The 15,654-nt window shown below is 27.0% G+C and overlaps 1 protein-coding gene across 2 annotated transcripts in view; it reads right to left on the bottom strand.

Moving 5' to 3' along the window:
- Nucleotides 1-7,190: 7,190 nt before the first annotated feature.
- The window catches only part of skd (mediator complex subunit skuld), a 74,839-nt gene continuing 66,375 nt past the window's right edge, over nt 7,191-15,654 (bottom strand). For both annotated transcript variants that reach the window (XM_065506528.1, XM_065506530.1), the window contains exons 11-13: nt 15,430-15,580; nt 15,022-15,131; nt 7,191-14,216 (exon numbers count right to left, since the gene is read on the bottom strand). In XM_065506528.1, coding sequence (XP_065362600.1) covers nt 13,833-14,216; nt 15,022-15,131; nt 15,430-15,580 — 645 coding nt within the window. In that variant the 3' untranslated portion in view covers nt 7,191-13,832. The remainder of the gene's footprint in view (nt 14,217-15,021; nt 15,132-15,429; nt 15,581-15,654) is intronic.

Raw genomic sequence — 15,654 nt, 5'->3', positions numbered from 1 at the left:
TTTTCATTTTTTAAAATTCTATAATTTCAATATAGAGTGTGTTAAGTGAAATGTATATAGTTTATATGGATTTGTCTGTATGTATTTCTGTTTGTTTAAAATACCGATTTTATTACCATTATTTTGATGAAATTTGTTTTATTATGAGCTAATTCTGGTTATTTTGGTAATGACAGTTTTAAATAATTTGGCCTACATAATGAATAAATATGGGGATGTTTATGTATACTTTTTAAAATTAATAGTTATTCATTTATCAATGTTTATGTTACAGTTATTTTATCAGCTTACATATTAATTTTCTTTCTTGATGATAATTTTTATTAAAATTAGAAATTGATTTTTTCCCATTTTTTTTTAATACATTCAAATTAACAATTAAGGTATTTTCAAAACAGTAAATAATCGAATTTTGAATGTTTGTTTTTACTGAAGCCAGGCTTCTTTTTATATACTATTAATGTTAAACAAGATAATATTTTTAATCTGTCATCTCAAAATTAGATGTTTTAATTTATAATTTTAGATTTTTGTGTTTGTTAATTATTACTAAAGTTGTATGTAAGTAAAACCTTGTTTTTTTCTAATATATTATTTTATTTATGTACATTTTTATATTTTTCCTCATTTTTTATAAAAAATTAAAAAAAAATCTGTTCCCTTTTTTATAAATACATATTTATTTTAATTTTATTTTACATTTTAATATACAAACAACACCTCAAAAGATTTGAAAAGTTTAAATTGACCATAAATTATTCAATGTAATCCGTTTTCGTATTAAAAACGAATTCACATATTTTCGTATTTTGGAAATCGAAACCTCATGATTTACTCGTTTTACTTTTGTGTAAAACAAACCAGTTTCAATGTACAAAATCGTGCAATTTTCAAAATATAAATTTTTCCTTTTTGAAAATCAACCGTTTTTGAAACAGCTTTAATTGACAAAAAAAAAGTTTTTATGGTGGGGGTGTCACATCTATTTGTTTCATAGTTATTTGATCTTGTTTGAATTTTTAATACAAATTTAAATGATCTTAACTAGCTCATTAAACTTACTTTAATTTAAATTCCTACACGAATGTCAGTTAACATACAAACCTAATAATTTAGTCGAATCTCAGTAAATGCACCAACTTAGAAAGATGTGATATTTGTTCTATGAGCCCATAATAGTTAGTGAACATGGCCGAAAAACAAAGAGGAACTATTTCTATTTCGATCATTTCTTAAATGTAAAATATAAAACCTATTTACTATATAAACATTGAGGTCGTCTTAAAAAGTATGTTAATAAGTGACCACAAAACAGGAACGAATAATTTTAAAATTAAATTGAATTAATTTTATGATGTTGATCACATTAGTCCACATTGATCCACATGGTCAGCCCATTTCCATAAAATATTAATAAGATAATAGTAAACTTGATAATCCACACGGATTTAAAAATTTGCCTTATATTTTATTTGGAATGGTTTCAGTTCCGTAAATATTATTCCGACCGATTTTGTTCACTGAGAGAAACATTTGCCGAACGAATAATTTCAAGAAATGGACCTGTTAACTGGCCACCATTAGATTGTTTTCTCTAGGGAGATGCAGATAAACCAGAAACGACCAAGCACTTGGAACCGATATTTATTTATTTGCAATAAAACGTTATTTTTTAAACTAAGCTCACTTATGGAATAAATTCCAAAATTATTTTCTGACCGGATTTTCAAATAGCAAATGCTGTAACTTAGGTTTCCAAAAAAAACAAATTTTTAACATTAAAACAATTTAAACCAGAAATGTGATAAAAAAATAAAATTAAGTATTAAACATAAACTTAATAAGTACATTACATGCTTTTACGTTTTCAAATCATTTTGGAAATCGATTTTCATCACAAAATTAATAGATAAGAATGTTGATATATCGATGTCTGTCTGTTGGTTGAAGTCAACTTACCGAAGGCCACAAATATATTACGCGACTCGGAGCGACTCTAAAAAGTCCAATATTGTTGTCAAATTGAGGTTCTGCAAATCGCACGATTTTGTATATTGAAAAAGATTTGGTTACTCGAAACTAAAACGAGTAAAACAAGTGTATTTGATTTACTGAACACTAAAATATGTGAACCCGTTTAAAAACGAAAACGTTACTCGGATTCGATTTACAGAACAGGAAGTGTATGTATATCAAAAGGTCTTTCAAATGCTATTGACATTTTCCACCAAGATATAAGATTCGACCATCACATCCACTCGGAGACTCCTAGGGTCCATTGTGATTCCATTCGAGAATGATATGAAAAATTAAGAGAAAAAGCTCCCACAAAATCACATTCGCTACTGTCAGTAAGGCACCTTATTCCCCTAACGAACAAGAGGATATTTCACAGTTTACAACCAATAATGTCCTCCAGTCAATAGGTCAATGACAGATGATATGTTCCATCATCTCAATCTCCTCGACATCCTACAAAAATCCGGAGTGCTATTGTCCCATTTACTAATTCTAGCTTTTATCGAATCGTTTGGATCCTCAAACTACCCCTATCTAACACTCAATAGTTCGTTCTGTTCCTCCAGGATTAGTTGATGATATTCAAGAGGTTTTACCTCCATTTAACCCACTTCCAAACCAAGTCTAGAGCCGTGTCTGGCAAGTTCATCCGTGACCCCATTACAGTGCCCCGGTACCCAGCACAACCAACAGCATACACACCCAGCCACCCACTATCTTGGATTTGACCAAATGGCCTTGAATGGCTTGACTGTTAACAATTCCAATATTTCAATATTTTATACAAGGCTTTTTCGTGAACCACCAAAAAGATGATTTTGTCATTCCGTTTGTAACATATCGAAATATTGGTCGTAAAACCAAAATGTATACATATTTTGGGTCCTTATAAAAGTTTGAGACGCTCTAGTTATATCCATCCGTCTGTTGATGGCACCATTGGACCTAGACTGAATGATATAGGGGAATACAATTTTCCTCAAATATTCTTTCTTGATCAGAAAAGTTTAATAATGGGAATAATTGGTAAAGTTGAACCAGAGTTATAGATCAAAATATGAGATAACCTCAAAAAAAAAGTTAATATTTTTCAAAAATGTTTTGTTATTTTCTATAAAAATATTGCAGAAAATACCATAATACACGTTGTTCCTATGATGAAAGACGTAGCTCTAATGAAAATGGTAACAATCGGTGCGTGATTTCTCTCAGCCCGCATACAAATTTCTTCCCGGAATATGGCTCTATGGTACCTAAATGTCTATATAATACCAGTATCCATACAAAATTCAGCAAAAATAAGTTCCATGTAAAAAGATCGGATCGGTACCTATTTGACCATAGCTTCCATAGAAAGTCCACTTCCGATAATCAATTAAATATGTATAAATCTCTTAAAAATATCGTTCATAGGTTGAAATTCGATATATATATATAGCTCCCATAGAAGTACCAGATTCTAAAAACAAATTAATATACATAAGTATCAATTTCGATCCAAAATTTTACACAGATAAGTAATATTAATGAAAAATCAAATTTCTGGATTTGGTGAATATCGGTTCATATTTGATTATAGCCACCATATTAGGTCCCCTTTCTAAAATCATTTAAATAAGGTGAAATTTACCACTAATATTTTCTAGTAATATAAAATATTAAACTAAAAAAAAATTATATTTAAAATATAATAAAAAAATATCGTAGTACGCACCAAATCCACTTTAGGAACCACTTCCGATGCTTGTCACGATGAGGTAGCATAGACTCTGTCATTTTGTTTGTTGAAAAACTCCTCCACTGTAGAAACGTTTTCATTTGTAAACGGAATTCTCCTATGGGCGTTACTTGCGTACTGGATAAGCAGTGCTTCTGATTTTTACTTGTGTTTCCGCTTCAGTGTCGCCGCAAGTAGATGTACGGTATGTCTCTGACATCGCATCAAATAATATTTAATGAAGCTAAAAATGGATACCTTTGCTATATTCATTTCCCGCGACATTATTTGCTAATTTCGGTTCCCCGCAGCTTTAATTGTTTGGAGGTTCGCAAGCTACGCTGACGACATAGTCTAGGACGGTCAACCACTTTTCCAGGGGGGTTATTATGTAACATCTTTCGAAAAGAAATTCGTTCGAATTTATATGCTTTATACATTCATACCAATTATGAATAAAAATTCCCGGGAGTTTTTCCAATTTTTTTTACATAATACCAGTCTTCAAACAATTTAACAGCACGATTCACAAAAGTACGTGTAACACCGTTCGCAAAATGTCGCCTGTTTCCGTTCCACATTTTTATAAAACAAAAATAACAATACGGTTTTGTAAATCAGCCCAATTATGAAAAAAATCCCCGAGAGTTTTTTCCCTTTCTTTTTTTAACATAGAATTTGAATAGGAACAAGTAAACATTTTTTTTCGAATTGTTATTTTAAAATTATTTTTTTTTTAAATTTTTTAATTTTTTTTTTTTTTTTTTGAAATTTTTTTTAATTTAAAAAATAAAATTTTGAGGTTAAAATTTTCTATCATTAGATATCCATATTGTATATATTAATGACTTAGTAATCCAGATATAGATCAAAAATCGAGGTTGTCCTGGTTTTTTCCTCATATCTCAGCCATTTGTGGACCGATTTTGCTGATTTTAAATAGGAAACTTCTCGATTTTGCTGATTTTAAATAGGAAACATGTCTGACAGAATTATTGAAGATTTGGATCCCGAAGATATCTGGGGTCTTCAGAAAATTGATTGCAACAGACAGACCGACAGACAGACGGGCATGGCTTAATCGACTCCGCTATCTATAAGGATCCAGAATATATATACTTTATACGGTCGGAAAATTATATTGTGGAGATTACAAACGGAATGACAATGAGAAAAGGGAAAAAACTCCCGGGGAATTTTATTCATAATTGGGCTGAATAACACAAGTCAAACAATTTTAATGTGTAAATAGAGTACAAATGTCAATTATCAAAAACTGTAAAGATTATCAGGGGGCTTTACTGCGTAACTCAATCCCAATACGAAAATGTTCGAAAATGTGTGTTAAATGCATTGTAATTCGAAAAGATTTTCTTTCGAATCGAATTAGGGAGTAACCCCCAAGTATACATATTTCTTACAGTAGGGGCAGCACAACAGCAATTTGTTTAAACTAAAATAATGTATTAGGGCATTATGACAAGATGACTTAATAGCAGACCATTTGAATCCCCCAAATGTATTTTCAGCAAATCTTAGTTGTTATCATGAGAAAATTGACCTGAAAACTGGAAATATATTCATACCCTTCACCTTCTTGAGAAAAAAATTTAAAAAAAAAACAAATCGAAAATTTTTTTTTCAAAAAAAAATAAAAAACTGCAAAACAAAAATAAATTTTTGTTCACCTAAAATTATTTAAAATTTTTATTTTGAAGTATAATTTGGTGAAGGGTATATAAGATTCGGCACAGCCGAATATAACTTGTTTTTCTTGTTCTTGTTACTTTTAATAACATTTTTTCTATAGTATTTATTATTCACATATTTATGTCAAGATTGCACACATCTTATGAAATTGTTTTATCAACAACAAAAATAAATAATTAAAAGAGGCCGAACAAAGCTTGATTATCAGGCCTGTCACACATTTTGTTCGGAATGGTTTCAATTCCGTAGTTTTTATTCCGATCTATTTCGTTTTAGGTTTAGGCTTCAGATTCCGTGTAATTTATTAATTCCAAAAATATTTAATATTTCTGTATTTCCGATTTTAATTTGACAGCGTATTTTATATTAAAACAAAGGTGAAGTTTTTGGTACAAAAATTTATTAAAAATTTTCGAAAAAGAAATAATTACAATGAAATACCAATTCCAATTTTTATAACTCAAAGTGGTTTCATTCCGAACGAAATTTTCGTTTTACTTTTTCTGAAGAAGTGAAATATGGAAATATTAATTTCACTTTCGATTGGAATGGAATTCTGTGACAGGACTGTATATACTATTTTTGTACCTATAACGTACGAATCAGGTGGCTGAACATTTTAATTCAAATCAAAATTAAGTGGCTTTAACTGATCGTAAGTGTATGTATTTTCAAAAACTAATGTTTTCATTATTTTATCACGAATATTTAGATGCGTAAACCGTGCGCCGTAAGGAGAGAATCAACGATGGGATACTCAGATAAAATTAATATAGATAGAAGAAGTTGAAAGAAAAATTATGCTAATGACAAATAGAAGTTTGAGCCTTATACCTGCAAGAAAACATTGGAAATAGCTGTAAAAAAAGTCAGCAGATATTGAATTAGTATGTCGAACCATAAATAATCACTCCTATCGCGAATCAATATCTCACATGAAATGTGTTCCCTTTTCCCATTTTTCGTTCATCAACTTTGTTCACGTGAAAAAATTCCCCATGTTGTGAAATTTTGTAAGCAATGAACGAACACAATCAACTATTGTGAATGAAAAGTTCATGGGAATATCACGATAGCAATTTTCCCTTCGAGGGAAATGGATATTTCATGGGAACAAAATTTCACATATGATGAATAAATATGTATTAAAGCAAAGCTTTTATTGAAATTAATTGAACTAATCCTTATTACAAAAAATATGTAGCGTTACAAATGTCACATGGTAAATCATACAACAGATTATTCCATTTTTTTAATAAAAAAAATAGGTTTAAAAAATTATGTTCTATTCTAATTCACTGAAATCATTCGTTTCAAAATGAAATAAGTTATTCAAATTAATTAATGAGGTGATGAATTTCAAACAATAACTTCTTGTAATTTGTTTAACAAAATACATATCAGTAGGTAAATAAAAAGCAATCTTAGTTAATTTAAATAAGAAATTAATATAAGAATAACAAAATAGAATTTTATGATACAAAAATAAAAAGATTTATTTGAAGCCAAATGTGAAGCTAATTGCTGTTGATTTTTAAAGGTCATGTATTGGAAAACTTATGTCCAAAAACAATAAATTACAAAAAAAAATATTACTTTCTATGCAAAGTAGTATACCTGTACATTCCTCTATCTTTTCCTTTTTTTGTGCAGTTTCAAACCTATCCTGAAGTTGTAGACTACATTTTAAATATAAATAATATTGTTTAAAAAAAAAAGAAAACCAAGTAACATACATGATATATTTTTGTTTTTTTTTTTTATTTTGTAATTAATACAATTATATTTCTTTAAATGTGCTGTGGTATAGTATAAATGAAGACTATGAATGTAATTTAATGAATATGAGAAGAGAGAGTGTGTATAACCATATTGTATATGTATACATACAGTATTTATGTATATTATGTACAAAATTTCAATAATATAATTACTATGTTTAGTATATTACTATTAACTTGTGGTTTTTATTTTCAAGAATTTGGATGTTGTGGTATTTTTTTTATTGATTTATATATAATTAAATACTTAAACATAAATTTAAAAAGAAAAACAAATCATTTGTTTTATTATGTTTTAAATTTTAATACATTAATATTAATTAATTACTTAATATTTTGTTTGTTTCTTTCTTTACTTTTTGCTAGCTGGCTTATAATAATAGTTAAACGACAATGTGTTTTTTTTCATTTCATTTTTTTTAATTTATTTCTTTTAAAAATATATAAATTGTATATTAAATATACTAGGCTTGGCTTATATAGAAAAAATAATAGTTAATAATTATAATAATAATAATGATTGTTAATAAAATAAAAAATTTGCTAAAAATGAATTTAAATAAAAAAAAACCATAATAGTAGAGTTATGTTTAAAAGAAAATAATAATAAAACAAATGTAAAATGTAATACATATACAATTTATAATTAAAATAATTTAAATTAAAATATTTAATAATGTATGAGAAGAGTAGTGGTAATAGTTTAATTTAAAATGAATGTTCTTTTTTTAGGTTATAAAAATTATACTTAATTTTCTTGTTTATTGAATTTTATTTGTTTGTTTGTTGTTGTTTTTATTAAGTATTTCCTTTTTTTAAATATGTATATAAAAAACTTACAACTATTTTTTTTGTTTTCATAATAATAATATATGTATATATAAAAAAAAACAAGAATGGTAGAATAGTGTTTCAATTTAATTTAGGCTGTTATTTAATAAAACTATTACTTGTTTTGTTGTTAGTTTATTTTGTTTCTTTATAGCGAACTTGTTTTTTATCTTCTTTTTTTAATTAATTTATGTTTTAAACTATTTTCAAAATAAGTTTTTTTTATAACTTAAAATTATACTAAACTTGTTTTGTTTATTAGTTAAAATGTTAACAATTATTGTTAGCATTATAATATGTATTTATGTATAATTAATGTATAATGTATATATTTATAATTGTTGTTAAGTTATAATTTATCTTTTTTTTTTTTAATTTGTAGTTTACAATTGTGGTATTTTCAATTTTTTTTTTAATTTTATTTTTATGCTTTTATAAAATTGTGTTGTTTGTTTTACTTAATTGTACTAAATTTAATATTAATCGCTTATTAATTTTGTAAGTTTTTTACGTTTATTTTTTTTTTGTAGATAATTGCATTTTTTTATATTTATATATGTATGTTTACTTTTTTTATTTAAAAAAATGTTATTTTTGAACATATATTTTTTTAAATTTCTTTTGTTTGCATTGAAACTTTTTTATATCAAATATATTAAATTTAAATTTTGTTTATTTTTAATATTTTATGTATGTATTTATAATATAGTGGACATAAGATATATAATTTTGTTTTATTTTAAAGTAGGGATTTTGTTCTTGTTTTCTGTTTACATTGTTTTTTAACTTATTTTAGTATGTATATTTACAAAATTTCCGGTTAATTACAAAGATTTAAAACCAAAAAATATTTGTAAAAATAACAAGATTTCAAAATGTTTAACGAATAAATACATGCATTAGAATTTTATATGAAAATCTCTCAAACATTTTTTTAAAGCTGAGTAGTTGAAGCCAGCTATACCCAATAATATGGTTTAATTGCAGATTGTTTTTTTGTATCATAATTTTTGCCTTAATTCTTCTACGTTATTTCCTATTTGTCATCTGTGTTTTATTTTCATTTAATTTATTGTAATATTTATTTTGCAAGAAAACAATAAACCATTGGTTAACAAATTATTCTCAAAATCTATCACACCTTTCTAAATTTATAAATTTTTATTATATATCGCACTGGTTCCTCTAAAGAGCGTCAACTCAAAATTTTAAAATGTTCAGTAGAAGCAAAAAACTATTTTGTTTTTCAATACATTGCAATGAAACAACTGTACGGATACAAATGAATTTTTTGGCGAAAGAGTAGAGAAAATGATAGCTGATTTTTACAGTAGGTAGATATGACCACTGCATATCGATTTCTTGCAAAAAGTGAAAATTGGAAAATTATGAGTTGACGCTCTTTAGAGGAACTGCACTGGTTCATCAAAAATCATGTTTTATTTTTCTACAAATACTTTCGTATCTAAAAATAAATGTTGTCCTGTTACATGGTATCGTTGTTAAAATATTGTTCTTGGCCTTACAAAATTGTACTACTTTCATGATCAGAACAGAAAAAAATTCCATTTTTAGCACTTATTTTTGTATATGTTAACCATTTTTAATAAATTTACACTAAGTTCATTTGTTTTTGGACAAACCGAAAACAAAAACTCTTTCTCTTTTTTAAAAATAAATTGATCATGCGGCAAAATTATTAATATTGCATTTTAGAAACAGGACAACATATTTTCCATAAACAACGTCATGACAGATATTTTTTAGCTTTTTAAAGATGACATTTTACACATCGCCCTTTTCAGAAAAGAACTAAAAAAAAACAAAGGACAAGAAGGATGTTAGAAATTGATTTACTTTTCTTAGGTTGGCATTTACACCCTTACATTTGCATGTTTTTCTTGCTCAGAAAATATCTCAAAAATGGAAATCAATGGGAAAAGGCAACATTTTTGCCAGAGAAGAAATCGTGATTGGTTTTTACGGATACAATACGTTATTTGGAACTCTTCTGGAACCAGTTCTTTAAACAAAGATTTTTTTTTAAATTGTCACATTCTTACAATTCTAGATTCTTTCATCAGTGATTTTTGTCACGCTTGAAACTAGTTTCGAAAAGCAAATGAGAAATATTTTTTGTTTCTTTGGTTCATTTATTGCGAATTTTTATATGGCGATAATATGATTAATATATTATTGAATTCATTCACCGCCCGAGCATAATTCACTAAAATCTTAATTCGAAATTAAAAAGCGTCAGCCATTTATTCCATGAATCCATTCCAAACATATAATTCTTTAGCTTCATTCGAAGACTTTTATTTAAATAGAATTAATCATAACAGATTTCATTTAACCATTGAATCTAATACAAATTGAATTAAAATATTTGTTCTTCATTGAATTTTGTTTTGAATCATTTACAAAATAAAATTAAAAAAATTGACTTGGGCTTTTTTGTAATAGATTTGAATTGAAGAAAAATTTAATCATTCAATACATTTTTAAAACTATTTTGTAATGGATTTGAATTCAATATTAATGATTTAATAAGGAATTAATTCTATAAAGAATGAATTATCAATGGAATGAATTCAAAGCAATTATGCCTACAAATTAATGAATGAATTTAAATTCATTAAAAATTTATCAAAAAAGAAGAAATTAAAGGGAAAAGGCAACATTTTGTCAGAAAAGAAATAGTGATTAGTTATTTTACGAGAAACAAATTTTAAACCATAGAGAAAATATACATAGAGCGGAAACTAGAAAAAAATTACTCAAAAAAGTTACATATACGAGTGTTGTTTTTGTTTTCACATAGTTTTTTTTATTAATACATTCTCACCACTTAGGTTTTTGACAACTGAGTTACGCCTTTGACAGCAGAGTTTCCGCTCTATGTGTTCTCTATGTTTTAAACATTTACCGAGTTATTAAGTAATATACGAATTAAAAAGCTCATTCTTCCTAAAGTATGAAAACATTTTCTAATTGCTATTGTATTTTTCCTAAATTTCATTATTTTTTTTGATATTCAAAAAAGAATCTGAAAAAACTAAAACAAAATTGATTGCAAAGCAACTCTGGAATGGAAAACTGTAGTCACAGATTAGTACAGATATGCACCAAATGACAGTTTTTCAATGGTTGTGGCCATAGCTAGATGAGAGCAATGACAACTGAGAGCCAAAACCCAACCAATTTTAATTAATACTAGGATCGCCTGGTGGCCGAAATACGACCACTTTTAAAACGCTTTTTACCACTTTTATGGAAAGAATTTTTAAATATTTTTTTATATTACGCACATCTAGAGAAAATAATCTTTTAAACCATATAGGTTTCATCAATATTGGTGGACAATAACATACTTAAAAGTGTACCACAAAAAAACGTGTGGCCTATTTATATATAAGATTTGGATCTAACTAATAACAAAATTATATTTACTTGAGTATACGCAAAAATATTTTTCACGTTTGTGTACAAATACACGTGTATTTAGATGTGCATAAACATGTTGTTGTTGTTTTTCAATCAAATTTAAAACGCTTTTTTTTTATGGAAAGAATTTTTAAAAAAAAATTTATATTGTGCACATTTAGAGAAAATAATCTTTTAAACCATATATATGTTTCATCAATATTGGTGGACAATAACATACTTAAAAGTGTACCACAAAAAAACGTGTGGCCCTATTTATATATAAGAAATGCTATATATTGCCATATTCCCGAAATCAGATTATTCATATCTGTATATCTGTGACAGTAGTGCTGGTTTCATTCCAATTATGAATTTATTTTTTCTGTGTATTTTGTTGTTGTATCAGACATATTATTTGTGTTATGTTTGTTTGCAAAACGGACTGCCTTGTCTCTATGTATAATTCTCTATCATTTAACGAATCTATCAGGCCTATCAGAATTTCTGTTTGTAATAGTTTTGATTCCGTAGTAACTATTGAGCTCGATTTTGTTTTAGCTTCTTCAGATTCCGTTCAAGGCGTAAGACGTTTACGCCAACCACGATAAGGTAAATTATCAAAAATTGTAATCATTCAGATTTTGCAGCTTCAATTTATCAAAGTTTTAAATAATAAAACCAAACAAATTTTAAAAAAAATAACTCGAGAAAAACCAAAAAATACAACCAACTTCCACTTAGAGAACTAAATGTGATTTCATTCGTTTTACTCTTTCTGAAAAAGCAAATTAATTCCACTTTCGATACGAATGAAATGTTGAGTCAAGGCGATATATATAGTTGCTATTGTATCTCATAACATTAAACACAGCTTGCTCAGAATTTATTTTTTATTATGAATAAGACTGATAGAGTTTAGAGTTGTGAATGTATTGAATATATGTTTGGATACAGAGTTAAATTCTTCCTATTGTATATTACAGTTCAAAACTACGGCATAGTTCTGTAAACAAAATACGAGTAACCTTTCCGTTTTCAACAAAGAATTCACATATTTTGGTGTTCTGTAAATCGAATAAACATGATTTAGTCATTTACTTTCGAGTAAAAAAAGCTGTATTCAATTTGCAAAAAATCAATTTGTCAATTACCACTCAATTTACAGCACATGTTATTGTTTCTCTGCTGTAAATGTGATTTCGTAAAATTTAGATTTGTTTAAAAAAAACCCTGAATATAAAAAGTTTGTGAGTTTTAGTTATTTGTTATATTTATTAATACATACATTTATTTATTTAATCTCACTTAAATAGAGCCCAATATTCAGGTATGTTACGTCATAAATAAAATAATGAATTAAAGGATTCAAAACAAGATATTGGCGACTTTATAGTGGATTCTCATTATTTATACATGTATGTATGTGTATGTACACTTAATTTTGTATATCTATTTATATTTTGTTAAACATTTTCTAGTTTTAAATCTTGGTATTTTAAAGAAAATACTTAAACCCTTTAAAATTTCTTATACTGTTAAATTTTCTTATTTTTTGTGTGTTTCTCATTAAATATATTTTCATTTACATAATTTTTAAGTTTTTAAAGTTTTATACAAAATATATAATTTACAATTTTTTTAACAAACAACAGAAATATGTTTTAAATTATTAAATATAAAAAAATAATAAAATAAACTGAATTAAAATAGAAAACATTAAAAATCATTTACAAATTAGCAATTAAAAAAGATTTTTTTAAATGTCACGTCACGTCATATACATCTTGGCTAAATGTTCAAATGTTTTTTTGTTTTTAATGTTGAAATAATTTGTTTGACTGCAAAAGCCTCGCTTGGAAGTCCGAAAAATAACGGAAGCATACATTTTTGTTTTACATAAAAAATGTGTTTTTTAAATGTATTTGTGTGTGTGTGTGTAAATGTTCAATAAGTATAATATAATTTTTAAATACAAAACAATTAAAATAATCAATAATATCGGGAGTAAGGATGAAGGAGCAGTATAGAAGGAGGAGCACTTTTTTTTGTTAAACAATCATTAGTTTTTCTGAATATCACAGAAATGAAATTTAAAAAAATATATAAAAATATTAGAGAATATAATATAATTATGTATTGAAAAATAAACCTTAAATAAACAAGAACATGCTCTCTTAATTTAATGCACATGATGTGTGTTGTTGTGTAAAAAAAAATTAACCAAAAATATTAAATAAATTAAATCATAATAGATCGAATAAAAACAAATATTTAAATACAAACTGTAATATTTATATAGATTTTTCACTATGTTTCCTTTTATGTTTTGTTTGTGTTTTCTATGTTTAAGTAATTGCAGCTGTCAAGTAATAGAGATCCATTAGGGTCTGTACATTGATGGGTAGACATGATAAACGATCATGGGTATTCGAGTCCAATGCCAACCACGACAAGGCATTATAACCCTCAAGTACATAACGTAAAACATCGGCGGTCAGAATTGAGTCCAACGGATGATCTGTAGCCGACGAATGGGCATTTGTTGAGTTGAGTATGTCATCGGTGGTTTGTATGTTCGGTACATGTATGTGCAGTGCAGTTTTCAAAAATACCGGACACACATCTTCCAAATGTGGACAGGCTGACCAAAACCACGAAGGCATACGGCCTGTAGGAGCAGTTGATACCATATAACCAACTGCCAGCGGTTGTTGATTTATTTGACCGACCTGTAACAAAAGTAATTGCAAACATACATTTAATATTCTAATAACTTTATTAAATTAATAAAAATGTAATTCCAGAAAAAAATCCTCTACAAAAGTCAAAGTTGTTGGTGAAAAAAAAAATATATTGTTCCCGATTTTTACCCATTGTCGGTAAGAATTTCTATGGCGTTATATACGTCGTTGGAAAGGTTTTTGAAATGTCTATCAATTGATTATTCATATTGACTTAGTGATGCAGATATCGATAAAAAAAAATCTAGGTAGTTGTGGTTTTTTGCTTGTTCTGTAAATCGAATCCACATTATTTACTCGATTTGCTTTCGAATAAACAAATCTGTTGAAATGTACAAAATCGTGCGATTTACAGAACATCAAGTTGTCAATTATTCGTTTTTGAAAATCGTTCGTGTTTAAAATAACTCGATTTATAGAACAGAGGCGATACGCTCATGGTGAAAGGTATAACAAGAAAGCTATTTGTATAAGGAATACTGGAAATATATTGAATTTTTTCGAATCCACATTATTTACTCGATTTGCTTTCGAATAAACAAATCTGTTGAAATTTACAAAATCGTGCGATTTACAGAACATCAAGTTGTCAATTATTCGTTTTTGAAAATCGTTCGTGTTTAAAATAACTCGATTTATAGAACAGAGGCGATACGCTCATGGTGAAAGGTATAACAAGAAAGCTATTTGTATAAGGAATACTGGAAATATATTGAATTTTTTCAATACAATTTGTGTTAAATGGTTGTAGTTTTTACATACTAAGTTAAAATGTATAATATACCAAACTTACCTCTTCAATATCCTGATGTTGTGTTGAATTGAAATTATTACCACCAACACTTTGCCAACTTCGATTGTCCTCTATGCGATCAGGACTATTGTGATTGGACATTCCGCGACCTAAAAAAACACACAATACAACAATTTTTAAATAAAAATTTCAATCATATACAATAAAAATCGGATATGACAAACTCCGTGAGACTAGGAAAAGTTTCTAATAAGATTTTTCCTATCTGTAATTTTGTCTGGGTATTTCGATTTTTTCAAGTTTTTTTATTTTTTTTTATGAACTGCCGTCATTACAAATAAGAAAAAATAGGAAAATGTAAACCATAGGAACTTTAAAAATATTTATCATAACCGAGAATTTATTATAATAAGGTATGTATTTATTTGTAATAAATAGCACACTCACCTGTACCTCCACCATTATCCCATTGTCCTAATAAATCATCCATTAGATCGGCATCTTTGAAAACGTCATTTTCGTCTTCGTCGTTGCCGAAATTAATAAAATCTTCATCAAGATCAACTTGTGTTTCATTTTGGAATTGACGTGTAAATGACTGAAAAATTAAAAAAAAAAAATACGAAGAGATTTATTAAAGCAATAAATAAAAAAACCAAAGCCTCCTTCCTC

This window comes from Calliphora vicina, chromosome 3 (genome assembly GCF_958450345.1).
Source record: "Calliphora vicina chromosome 3, idCalVici1.1, whole genome shotgun sequence".
Taxonomy (NCBI): Eukaryota; Metazoa; Arthropoda; class Insecta; order Diptera; family Calliphoridae; genus Calliphora; species Calliphora vicina.
The sequence above is the reverse complement of the archived record's forward strand: the minus strand, read 5'-3'. Positions and strand labels throughout refer to the sequence as shown.